At 44.7% G+C, this 13,738-nt stretch overlaps 2 protein-coding genes across 2 annotated transcripts in view; one reads left to right on the forward strand and one right to left on the reverse strand.

Annotated features, from left to right (window-relative positions):
• Nucleotides 1-201, forward strand: part of mark4b (MAP/microtubule affinity-regulating kinase 4b) — a gene marked incomplete at both ends in the record, with an annotated part of 89,695 nt that extends 89,494 nt beyond the window's left edge. The window contains one exon of the mRNA XM_080532080.1: nucleotides 1-201. This exon is cut by the window's left edge and continues 136 nt beyond it. Coding sequence (XP_080388206.1) covers nucleotides 1-201 — 201 coding nt within the window.
• Nucleotides 202-3,435: 3,234 nt separating this feature from the next.
• On the reverse strand, nucleotides 3,436-7,994 carry ckmb (creatine kinase, muscle b; the record flags this gene model as incomplete). Its single annotated transcript, XM_080532071.1, has 7 exons — nucleotides 3,436-3,614; nucleotides 4,045-4,234; nucleotides 4,545-4,668; nucleotides 4,830-5,001; nucleotides 6,047-6,179; nucleotides 6,753-6,907; nucleotides 7,805-7,994. 7 exons carry the CDS (start codon nucleotides 7,992-7,994, stop codon nucleotides 3,436-3,438), a joined length of 1,143 nt encoding a protein of 380 aa, XP_080388197.1.
• Nucleotides 7,995-13,738: the final 5,744 nt, after the last annotated feature.

Raw genomic sequence — 13,738 nt, forward strand, 5'->3', positions numbered from 1 at the left:
CAGGTCCACCTGGCCGGTCCCTTCCTGCTCTCCTGCACCCACGGGGCGGCCGGCGCGCGCGTGGCCTTCGAGGCCGAGGTGTGTCAGCTGCCCGCCGCCGGCCCGGCCCAGACCAGCGGCGTGCGCTTCAAGCGCCTTTGGGGGGCGCCGTTGGCCTTCCGGGACATCGCCACCAAAGTGTCCAAGGAGCTGGAGCTCTGAGGGCGACAGGGGGCGGGGCTAGAGGGGTACCAGCAGCAGCAGCGGCGGCAGCACGCCACAGGAGAGAGAGAGCCTCCCGTCCAGAACCTCACTGCCGACCCCTGCCTCGCCCCCGCCAAAGAGCCGCTTCAGGGGGGCCAAGCGGCAGACAGACGCACAGCCACGGCTGACCTCCTACGACCCTGCAGACCCTGCGTAGACAACCACACCTCCGATAATTATGTCAATCTACAAGAGTCTTAGCTGTTTTCAATTTTTTTAAATTCCATCTTTTTTTGCAGATGAAGATATTTCGTTTCGTCGACATCATTACGGTTCTTATTATATTTGTTGTCATTCCTTTTTTTCAACTGCTGCTATTTGAATGTTTTTTTTCTTTCTTTTTTTTTTCTCGCTGCAACGGGCTTGACCTAGATTCTTTTTCCTTTTTTTTGACCGACGCCGGGCAGAGTGAATATTTCAGAACTAAGGGGCCGACAGTCCCTCAAGCCTCTAGCGGGAGAAACGCAGAGACGAACTCAAAGATTAATTTTGCTCTGGTAAAACCATGCCAGAACCTTTCTGTCTGCTCACTCATCCATTGTCCACTCGTTTTTTGGAATAGCCCCCCCCCCCGCCCCCGCCCCCCACTTTGCTGTTCTTTTGGAGTTTTATTTTGGGTGTTATAGACTGATATGTTGGGTACAGATGAGCGCTGCTGCCTGTCTGACAGCGTCTTATTGGCTCTTGGAAGCCAGTGACACTTAGTTTCTCTGCGTTTCAGCAGGTGATCTAGATGGACTTGTTTAACCACACCTTCTCACCTTGTAGCGTCTTTGGTTCAACAATATCACCTCTTGGAAATTGTATTTTACTGCCAGTGATACTGGCAGTAACAGTAAACACACACACAAGGCCGCAATCCAGAACTAGATCGTAAACTGTGTTTTAGTATTTTAGTTGGTGAGTTTCATCGTCACGGTTCCACAATGATACGCCTGTCAGCACTGTTTTCACGGTCATTTCACTCGTCGACACATTCTGATTGAGAACAGACACGTTGCCTCGAACACCGACGAGCAGGAGAACAGTGAAGCTTGGGAGTTTTACATTTTAGTCTGCCTCTCTCCAACCATTCCTACGTCCCTCTCGGCTCCCTGACTCTGCTCCAAACTGCTTCCCGGGCTCTCCCCCATGGCAACACTCCTGCTATTGGTCCTTTAGGAGAGACAGCTGCCTATCCCGTGACCAATCAAAGATGCCGGTGTGTTGTCGAGAGGCACAAGAGAAAACAAAGAGGAGTGTGGTCGTTTTAGAACGTCACCCTGGCCTTGTTGAAATCCATCCCTGACACTCCTCCTCCTCTCGAGGCAGGGTTAGGCCCTCACAGATCTGTGTGTGGAACTCAATGAGAGATTTTACGCCAAACTCTTTGAGTTACGCTTGCAGAATTGAAAACAAAACAAACAAACAAACAAAAAACAAGATGCTCACAAAAGCACTAAGGCAGCGAGCCAGGCGCTCAGGCCATTGGTTGGGGTCTCTAGCTTGGGTATCGACCGATCGGCTGTAAGGCATCTCCTTTCACCTTCCAGGGTGAAGGCCACCTCTCCTTCAGTCTTCTGGCTGGACCAGAGAAGCAGGCCTGGGCACAGTTTCACCTTCAGCCTGGGAGCTTCTAGTTTAGATCAGTGTTCCTCCATGCTACTTCTGGGGTACCCATTAGATGTGTCTAGACCACACACACACACACACACAAACAACTGCACACACACACACACACACACACAGAGACAAGGACCTGAATCAACCCACCAAGGGCTTCCATGATTGGTTCATTGAGTTGACTGAGTTGGCTGGAATATAAACCTCCATCCACCCTGTGGGTTCCCCCATGAATGCAGATGTGAAACAGCGGTCGACCTGTCACTCCCGTGCCGTCCTCCCCCGTCTCTGCAGCTCAGGGTGTGTTTGTTCTCACGCTCGTGGTCGCAGCTGGACGTCCCCCCTCCACGTTGGTCATGAGGTTCTGTCACGGTCAAATAACTCACAGGTGGATCCTGAGGATTGTTCTGGTTCCTGGAGGAGCTGTTGATTCACCGCTAACACAGTTAGCAGCACAGTTACGTGGTGGTTTCGGTCGGTTTTGACAGGATATTCCCCCCCCCCCCCCCCCCCCCCGAAACCCAAACATTCTCAAATCTTATGCTGTTTTTAAAAACAATCATTTTCCACTTCTTCTTTTTTTCCGATGTGTCGCACACGTATGTATATGGGGACAGCACATGGCGTCGTTCGTTCACGTCACTATGACTTTTCCCGTTGCAAGGACTCATGGGAGATTTTACGTTGCAACAGATGGCCACAAATGTCTTACAATGTGAACGCTGGGATCTTAGGGCTAATTGTTTTTTGCAACCTTTGCCCAAAATAGGGCCTCTCTCTGCCCAAAACATTACAGTAGCTATCGCTTAAAGAGCCTAGGACCGTGTCGCCGAAGAGTAGGAAGTACTGTAGTTGTGTGTTTGAAGCAGTCACTGTTATCCATTAAAAAGGGGTGAAACTATGGAAAAACGAAATGACCTGCAATCGCTGCATGTCTCCGAGGAAAAATGTGTGAAACAAAAATAAATTTGTTCTTTCAAACTCTTTCACATTTTGACACGGTCTTCTTTTTGTTTGTTTGACCCTACCTACGTGTAGATGGTTCAATTGTCTGGTTTATTGTGTCAAAGTGTTTGAGGCTTCCATTTTACAATGCTGTTGAAGTGTGTGTGTGTGTGTCTGTGTGTGTGTGTGTGTGTGTGTGTGTGTGTGTGTGTGTGTGTGTGTGTGTGTGTGTGTGTTCAGGGCTGACAACATAAGACATCAGACAGTGGGGGCTGGTTGTTACATGTGGCTTGTTTTTAATTGCTCAATCATTTTTTACAACCAAAACAAAACGTTTTATGTTTAGGTGCATACACATAGCCATGGGTATAGTATAGTACAGTATAGTATAGTATAGTACAACCAGACCATGCGAAGGTTTGATCCCAGGATGTTACGGACAGAACGGGAAAAGATGGTAAAAGTGACAGAAAAAGGAAAGAAGGTGAAGGTTGAAGGAAGAAAAAGGAGATAGGAAGGAAGAGGAGAAAGAAGAGTGGAGTGTCTTATTTTGGAAAAGTCCAAGGAGGCAGTCTCTCCGGCCCACAACAAGGCTACTATCATTTTTATAATACAAAAAATTACAGAAGTCCAGAGTTGAGTGCTTTACTTCTGGGCGGGGATCATGCCGTCGATGGCCTCTCCCTTCTCCAGCTTCTTCTCCATCTCCACCATGAGCTTGACGCCGTCAACCACCATCTGCACCTGGGCCACCTCGGAGGAGCCCAGACGGTCAGCGTTGGAGATGTCGAACACTCCGCCCACGGAGGCGGTGTCCACACCACCTGCAGGCGAGGGAGAGGCGAAGGTGAGATTTTGAGATTGACACAAGACCCTGTCATTAGACTGACATACAGTAGGAGACCCTGTCATTAGACTGACATACAGTAGAAGGCCCCACCCTTAGATTGAGGCTACACCCATGTGCCCTTGAGCAAGGCTCTTAACCCCATGCATGGCAGTAAAAGAAAATCGAAAAATCGAAATCCCCTTGATCAATTAAATCGGATGTTCCAGTGTTGGGTGACAGCACAGAACATCCACTAACTCCTTTGGCCTAGGGTTGATGACAACTGTCTGAGACCACGACAGTCAAGTAAGTAGCCTTGAGAACCAATGGTTCTCCAGCCTAATGGCCCATAGAGACCACAACAGTCGAAAACAAAAGTCCACTAAGAGGAGGAAGACAGAATGAGGTTGGAGTCTGATCCTCACCTGTTCCGCGCTTCTGCAGACGCAGCCTGGTGAGGATCTCCTCGAACTTGGCGTGTACACTCAGCTTGGGCAGCTTGACGTGCACTCCACCGCGCAGGCCAGTTCCCAGGTTGGAGGGGCAGGTCAGCACGTAGCCGAGATGCTCGTTCCACATGAAGCCGTGGTTGTGCTTCTTGAAGACCTCCTCGATCTGGTAGACAGGACGAGAATAGGGGAGGGGAGGGGGGAATCGAGATGGTGCGGTGAGTTGTTTGACTCAGGAGACCGTCAACTCAGAATATCCAACTGTTTGTCTGTTGTGAACATGGGAGATTCAGGACCAAGCACTGTTGGAAAGTTAATGCTTCCATCCTAGAGCTGGAATAGAATGATTTGCATGCCCAGTTTTGGCCATCGTGATACGGGTCCCTCTTAGCATAAGACTAAGAGACTCAAAAGAAGTCCTAAGATCGTTGCTTAGCCTCTTTAACTGATCCGTTTTTTTATTGTTATTTCTTTACCTTCTGCAGACCGACGCAGAAACGTCTGAAGACCTCCTTCATGTTGCCGCCGCCCTCCATGGAGATGACGCGGAGGTGGTCCTCCTCGTTCACCCAGACCAGGAAGCTCTTGTTGTCGTTGTGCCTGAGAGAGGAGAGAGGACGAGACAGCCGATGACATCAAAGCAACACGGAAGACCGTCGCTGTGAAACACGCCATGTGGCGTCCCCCCCGAAAGCTGTCCCGTCTAGATAACGTCAACGTGACGTCTGAATGTCTCAAACCCCGGATGTCCTTTCACTTACCAGATGCCTCTGCCGTCGGGCCAGTCACGGGCCATACCGGCGGACAGCAGCAGGGGAGAGACGGGCTTGTCGAACAGGAAGTGATCGTTGATCAGCTGGTCCTGCTCGGCGTCGGTCATGCCGTCCAGGGGGTAGTACTTGCCCTTGAACTCACCGTCCAGGGTGGCCAGGGCTGGGGAGAGAGACCACATGGACGTTAGGAACATTTAACACTAGGACAGCCGTGAGGGGTCATGGCTTGACCCCTGTGAGTAAATAAATGTTTATTTCTTTGCACTCGATCGAATTTCAGGACCCTCCTTTCATGACTTTTCCTAGATATGTGCGTTCTACCACCCAGTATCCTTTACATTTTCAAAATCACATCAGGATAAGCTAGTATAAAGCTATTTTGCAGTTCTTCTGTGTAGGAAGCAGGCTAATTTACAAGCGGCCAACTAGTGGTCGTTGTGTGTAAATAGCAGCTTAGCATTGAAAAAGAGGGACGAGGTGGCTCTTTTAGTAGGTAAAAAGGCACGGCAGTCGTCGGGATAATGTTCTAGTGTTAAAGGTGAAATTGTTATGTCGTTTTTGACCTAAAACAAAACCACTTGTGGTCCTACCACTTGTTTTTTCGTATAAAGTTGAGCGATGGATATAATATTAATAATAATAGATTAGACACATAGATATGTGACCGGTTGCAACGTTACAGGCACTATGACTGTCATCACAGTAGCAGGCCATAATATTGAAATGCTATTTTTAAACACTTTTCAAATCTATACTGTACATTGTTTGTTCACGAACAATGAAGTAAAAATAATGTGATGTTTTCTAGGATCGATGGGTATATCCTAAAATGGCAAAGACCATTAAACAGCAGATGAAAGTGCACCTGAAAAACCTGCACGAATTGCGTGATCATGTCATGGACCAATATCTCAAAGGAATGTTTCCAACATCGTGTGGAATCAATGCCACAAAGAATTGAGGCTGTTTTGAGAGCAAAGGGAGGCCCTACGCAGTATTAGTCTAGTGTTCCTAATAAAGTGTTCAGTGAATGTATAGGTAGAGATATAGATAGATAGATACTAGATTCAGCATATACAATAATAATAATAATAATAACTTAAATGTATATAGCGCCTTTCAGGAGACCCAAGGTGGCTTTAATACAGTACAGTATGATTGATATCTAGAGGACGTCCTAGGAGTGTTTAGGCTGAGACGCTCACCCTCGATGGACAGCTTCTCCACCTGTCTGCGCTCGCCACGGCTGTTGTGGGGGGGCAGGGTGATTCCCTTGATGCTGCGTCCGGTACGCACACGGCTGCTCAGCACGTAGGCGGGGTCCAGATCGTCACCTCCCTGCACACAGAAACACACATCGGGACATCGTTATTGTGTGTGTGTGTGTGTGTGTGTGTGTGTGTGTGTGTGTGTGTGTGTCACTGTGTCAAATGGAATACAGTGTACTCTGTCATACTACGCCACATAGGCTCACTATGCTATCAAACCCATAAAACATGTGACATGGTCTGGGCATTTGGTTCCACAAGTCGGCAACCCATCGAAATGTTCTGACTTTTATTTTGAAACACGGAAGTACGTTTTCGACGTTGTTGAAAATCACAGCACAGACTCGCTAGTCACAAAACGTGTTAGTTGACTAGCGAGTGTGTCGTTGATTTTGAACAACGCTGAAATGTGTTTACAAAGAAAAGTACGAACATTAAATCGGATACCGACTTGCGGACCAGACCGTGTCACATATTTGAGGTACGATAGATGTCAGTGTCCTTGAGGCGCTTTTAAATAAAATCTATGATTATTTATTATTATTATTATTATTAGTAGATACATAGATAATAAGAGATAGATGGGTTGACCTGACTGGTTGAGTTCTGTGTTACAGTGGGTTTGAAGACGACTCAGACCCACCTTCAGGTTCTCGAAGTTCAGGTCGGTCTGGTGCTTGTCGGTGGGCTTGTAGCCTCCGTGACGGTCGGAGATGATGGGGTCGAACATATCCTTGAAGACCTCGTAGCTCTCCTCATCACCAGCCACGCAGCCCACGGTCATGATGAAGGGGTGGCCTGGAGGGAGGGGGAGTCATGTTTGAGATGAGCCCTGACTGCTCCAGAGTTGATAACACTTCAAAACACAACAACGTTTAATGACGTGACCTCACAAGAACCTGACAGAGAGTTGCTTCACGCATTTGTGCTTGTTCGATGTCTTGTGACCGTTGTTATGAACTAGCAGACCATGGTCAAACAGGATGTCAGATATTTTGCGGATGTGCTTTAGTTGCGCTTCAGTGGTACAATAGGCCACACTACAAACAACTAACAAACAACTAACCAATGGGATAGTCCCTCAAAGTCAAATCAAGTGCACCTCAAATAATCAAGCTATTGACGTGTGTGTATTGAACCCAAGTCTGATGACGATGATCGTTGTGTCTGGCAAAACTCATTTTCCCTTGGGAAATAAAATACCATCTCATCTCAGCTGTCATCCCTGGCAATCTCTAATGCTGTCAATCTCGATAATCTCTGGCCTACCTCTTAGCAGGGTTGTCCACACCTCTGTCATCTTTAATAATAATAATAATAATAATAATAATAACTTTTATTTGTATAGCGCTTTTCCTGCAAACGTTGCAGCTCAAAGTGCTCCAGTCATTATATAATAATAATTTAATTATTTAGTAATTTAAAGGCAATATTAAAAAGATGGCTTTTTAGTCTTGACTTGAACATATTTGCTGAGGTTGCATCGCTAATATAAACTGGCAGTGCATTCCACAATCTGGGTGCATAAAATGAGAATGCAGCCTCACCAAATCTCTTCTTTAGCGAAAGCCAGCGTCAGAAGACCCTGAGAGCTCTATTGGGCTGATATGCTAGCAAAAGGTCTGAACATATTCTGGTGCTGTGCCAGTAAATCTCTGTCATCTCTCATCCCTCTGTTCTGTGGTGTGTGTTTACCGGGGTTGTCCACGCCGGTCTGGATGCAGTCGTCCAGGGTGAAGCCGCTGGGGGTAGACTTTCCCCTCAGCTTGTTGTAGATGTCCTTGGTCAGGACCTTGGACATGTGGTTGTTGTGGAGGGACAGGTCGGGGAACTCCTCATCGTTGGAGAACTTCATCTTGTAGTCGTTGTGGACGTTCTTCGCCATGATTGCTGTTGCGCTTCTCAGACCGTCTGCAGAGGGGAAGAGGGAAAAAGTTTGGGAAATGAGTGAGAATCGATGCTGTATTGTGTCTGGAAAACATAAGACGAGATTGGCACACATAACCCTCGCACACACGCGCACACACACACACTCTCAAACACACACACCCTCAGACACTCAAGCCACCCCTCACGCCAACTTAAATGCTCAACTGGTGTGAGAACAGTTCTAAATTCTATGAAGTTGACACGTGGGTAAAGAAGAGAGCATCATAGATGAACGATGTTCCTGACATTACAACAAATACAACCCAATGTCTACAATACCAGATTTCAAGAGAGGCGCTTCTCCTAATGCCTTGTCTATGAGTCGTCTGGCCAACTCAAGGCATCTCCTCATGTTTCCGACCCTGAGCCTCAGGGCTTGTGATCTACGTGCGTATATGCACCGTGCAGCAGAAGGTATTTTTAGTCTAAGAGTCCACCCTACACCCCTCTCGGGGTGAGGCTACACCCTGACATCGGCATGCGACACCTCCTTCGATCCCTTCAGGGGAGACACCAGCAACACAGCCATTCCGCCTTCTACTCCAGAAAGTTCTGGACACTTCATTTAATGAATTCCTGTCCACGAGCGTTATGACTGTCATAACGGACTGTCCTGGCTATAACTGACTGTCCTAGAAGAACGTAAAGGACATGTTGCAGCAACACTGCGTGATTTGGGCTGTTTCTTAGTTTCTTATCGACCAGAACTTTCTTCTTATCTGTCTTATCTGCAGATTCACCAAGTGCAGTTATATTTAACTGTAGCTGTCCTTGATATACCTTGATATATGGAACTGTGCAGCTGTCCTGTCACAGTCTCTGGCCTACAACAGCAGATCAGCTGCCATCCAAGAAGCTGGACTGAGCTGAGACCAGCGGTCACTACACACTCCATTATGAGTTCTATGCCAAAAAATGCACCCTGGGTGCTTTCACTCCTCCAACAAACAGACACCTATTGCACAGGAGGACGACAAGCTAGCCAAACAACTTTTAGAAGTCGTCGGGAGAGGAAAAGATCCATATCAAGGAAAACAAAAGTTGCAAAAAACTGAAAAACATAGTTAATGAAGGACTCCGGTGGCGAGCATGTCAATGGAGAGCTTTCAAAATGGTCTCAACGTATGTTTGAGAGGGGTTGTTTGGTTCAAATTCTTCATCTCTGTGTGTGTGTTTTTTTCAGGAGATTAAAAACAAACATAAAAACACCCACCCTCTCCCCACCCTCGTCCAGAACAAGCCGCTCAGTTTTACCTGCACAGAAGAAAAGACAGAGGTAACAGTTCCCGGGATCAGTTCCTGTTCCACCAAAGCCAATGTAGGGGTTGCCCAACTCTGACAGGCGTCAGACCTTAGCTTATATACCCGGACCCCTGCGCCCATTGGCTGGCTGCCTCCTGTGTCCTGACACCCTATTGGACAGCTGCAGACCCGATGCCCAGTTTAGTTTCTAAAAGGCAAGAACTTACATCACAACACCTGAGATGACGGGACAGCTGGTGCCCACTCCCCTGAAGTCCGACCCCCCCCTCCTTCTACTCCCGTCCCCCTCTGTTGGACTTGGGAGGGGGAGGGGTGACCCCAGTCACAGAACACTCACCCCCCTAGAGGATGGTTTCATAAGTGTTCACATGGTTTTACACCTCATCAGGTTTGATGGAGAGCTCTAACTCATTCAACAGTTTGTTTGGCGAGCCTTCCCAACCCCCTGTTGAGTTGATGTGATTTTGCATAGCGATCACTGATTGGATGAACCCAAAAATGTATGAAAGTGAATGGGACATGATACTGCGGTACACACACACACACACACACACACACACACACCCACACCCACCAACAGGACGGTTGGATCATCACACTCTACTTGAATTAAGAGCGATTACTGAATACAAACTCATGGAGAGTTTAGCATCCTGAGACAACTTTATACTAAAGTGAACTGGTCTAATAATAATAATAATAATAATAATAATAATAATAGAATTTGCTGTTTTTGGAGATCAGCCATAGTCGGCGCCCCTGGAGCAATTCGGGATTAAGTGCCTTGCTCAAGAACACATGCACCTCCCCTCCTGAGGCCGGGATCGAACCAGCGACCTTCCAAATGCTAGCCTGGCCTCTCTAGCCACTAGGCTACCGCTGCCTCCATAATAACCCAGAACCAGAGTCAGAACAGAGATATCGGGCCATGGTTGCCATGCTCGTGGCCATATTCAGCAGGAATATGAGACTAATACAGGTCCCCCGGTGAAGCCTCAGCTCTCATATCAGTAATGCTAATTATTGCCAGATATTAAATCCCAGAGACCCCAGGTGACAGAATGGAGCGCCCCTGTGACTTAGCAGATGGACCATGACGCACTGACACGGTCTCCAGTAATCCTGCCTCTGCCACGTAGAGGGAGAGGCCAAGATAAACTAGCTATCCACTGTTAAGCTCAGTACTTATTGACACTCTCAGCCTTTCTTCTAGTGCAAACTGTTTATGGGGGGGGTTGGGGGGTCCCCAGACATAGCAACATGTATTAACCCTACACCTAATGTATGAACCCTATGCCTAATGTACAGCAGGAAGGCTCAAACAACTAAGTCATTAAGTCACAGTTTCTTCCCCATGGCAGTGGGCCTCACAAACGAGGCCTTTCATTGACTCTGGGACTTCCACGCCCCCCCCCCCCACACACACACACACACACACACATACAACTTATTCGTTTTACATGATTCTAATTTACAGCCTACATAATTATTGTTCTATTGCCCCTTTTGCCATTGTCTTTTGAAACTATTTTTTGCTTATGTTGTTGTTTTTTATGTCCTATGCCCAACCTCCTGCGGCTGTGGCGCAGGGGTTAGAGTCGCTGTCTAATGATCACAAGGTTGGCAGATCAGCGGTTCGAGCCCCGGCTGGCGACATGTCGAAGTGTCCTTGGGCAAGACACTGAACCCCAAAATTGGTCCCAGTGAGCGGGCCGGCACCTTGCATGGCAGCTTGCCACCATTGGTGTGTGAATGTGTGTGAATGGGTGAATGAGAGGCCATTGTAAAGCGCTTTGGAGCAACTTTGGAGCAGCAAAAAAGGTGCTATATAAGTGCAGTCCATTTACCATTTACCATTTACCAAGTAAATTTCCTGTATGTGCAAACATACATGGCGATAAAAATTCTGATTGTGATAATGAGGGCATTGGCAGGTGTGTGTGATGTGATTCAGCATTGCAGGGCTCTGGGAGGAATGTCAGGAATCAAGTCAGGCAATCCCTGATAATAATGGGATCAAATCATTACCATTCTCAAGTCGTTACTATAGGCTAATCTATTTGCTCCTCCCATGGGGTGGGGGTGGGGCGGGGGGCTGTGATTGGGCGGGTGGGTGGGAGGTATGTGGCGGGAGGGACATTTGTGGGAGGAGGGGGAGGTGGGGGACTGTTGGGGCAAAGGGAGATTGGGAAGGGGAGGGGGGGGGGGGGGGGTGGAAGGTTTATGGGAATTTTGTATTTGTACTGGATTTTTGTTATTCTATTTCTCTTTTGTTTAATTATGCTACCACTCCCTTGTGTTATTCCCTGAAATAATAATAAAAAATTGATCACATCTTTCAGAGCAGGTCTGTTATACTCTATAACATGTCTGTTATACTCTATAATATGTCTGTTATACTCTAGTATGTCTGTTATACTCTATAACATGTCTGTTATACTCTAGTATGTCTGTTATACTCTATAACATGTCTGTTATACTCTAATATGTCTGTTATACTCTATAATATGTCTGTTATACTCTAGTATGTCTGTTATACTCTATAATATGTCTGTTATATTCTATAACATGTCTGTTATACTCTATAATATGTCTGTTATATTCTATAACATTTCTGTTATACTCTATAACATGTCTTTTATACTCTATAACATGTCTGTTATACTCTAGTATGTCTGTTATACTCTATAATATGTCTGTTATACTCTAGTATGTCTGTTATACTCTATAACATGTCTGTTATACTCTATAATATGTCTGTTATACTCTATAACATGTCTGTTATACTCTATAATATGTCTGTTATACTCTATAACATGTCTGTTATACTCTATAATATGTCTGTTATACTCTAGTATGTCTGTTATACTCTATAACATGTCTGTTATACTCTATAATATGTCTGTTATACTCTATAACATGTCTGTTATACTCTAGTATGTCTGTTATACTCTATAATATGTCTGTTATACTCTATAACATGTCTGTTATACTCTAGTATGTCTGTTATACTCTAGTATGTCTGTTATACTCTATAATATGTCTGTTATACTCTATAACATGTCTGTTATACTCTATAACATGTCTGTTATACTCTAGTATGTCTGTTATACTCTAGTATGTCTGTTATACTCTATAACATGTCTGTTATACTCTAGTATGTCTGTTATAATCTATAATATGTCTGTTATACTCTAGTATGTCTGTTATACTCTATAACATGTCTGTTATACTCTAGTATGTCTGTTATACTCTATAACATGTCTGTTATACTCTATAATATGTCTGTTACACTCTATAACATGTCTGTTATACTCTAGTATGTCTGTTATACTCTATAACATGTCTGTTATACTCTAGTATGTCTGTTATACTCTATAACATGTCTGTTATACTCTATAACATGTCTGTTATACTCTAGTATGTCTGTTATACTCTAACATGTCTGTTATACTCTAGTATGTCTGTTATACTCTATAACATGTCTGTTATACTCTATAACATGTCTGTTATACTCTAGTATGTCTGTTATACTCTAACATGTCTGTTATACTCTAGTATGTCTGTTATACTCTATAACATGTCTGTTATACTCTATAACATGTCTGTTATACTCTAGTATGTCTGTTATACTCTATAATATGTCTGTTATACTCTAGTATGTCTGTTATACTCTATAACATGTCTGTTATACTCTAGTATGTCTGTTATACTCTATAACATGTCTGTTATACTCTATAATATGTCTGTTACACTCTATAACATGTCTGTTATACTCTAGTATGTCTGTTATACTCTATAACATGTCTGTTATACTCTAGTATGTCTGTTATACTCTATAACATGTCTGTTATACTCTATAACATGTCTGTTATACTCTAGTATGTCTGTTATACTCTAGTATGTCTGTTATACTCTATAACATGTCTATTATACTCTATAACATGTCTGTTATACCCTATAATATGTCTGTTATACTCTATAACATGTCTGTTATACCCTATAATATGTCTGTTATACTCTATAACATGTCTGTTATACTCTAGTATGTCTGTTATACTCTATAATATGTCTGTTATACTCTATAACATGTCTGTTATACTCTATAATATGTCTGTTATACTCTATAATATATCTGTTATACTCTATAACATGTCTGTTATACTCTATAATATGTCTGTTATACTCTATAACATGTCTGTTTTACTCTATAATATGTCTGTTATACTCTATAACATGTCTGTTATACTCTATAACATGTCTATTATACTCTATAATATATCTGTTATACTCTATAATATGTTTGTTATACTCTATAACATATCTGTTATACTCTATAATAATTCTACTTTAAATCATCAAGATCACAAAAGGCATCAGCCTTGTTGAAGACGCTGCTCACACACATGCTTTATGTGTGTAGTCGTGTAGAGATGT

This window comes from Nansenia antarctica (assembly GCF_963989245.1).
Source record: "Nansenia antarctica genome assembly, chromosome: 5".
Classification (NCBI taxonomy): domain Eukaryota; kingdom Metazoa; phylum Chordata; class Actinopteri; order Argentiniformes; family Microstomatidae; genus Nansenia; species Nansenia antarctica.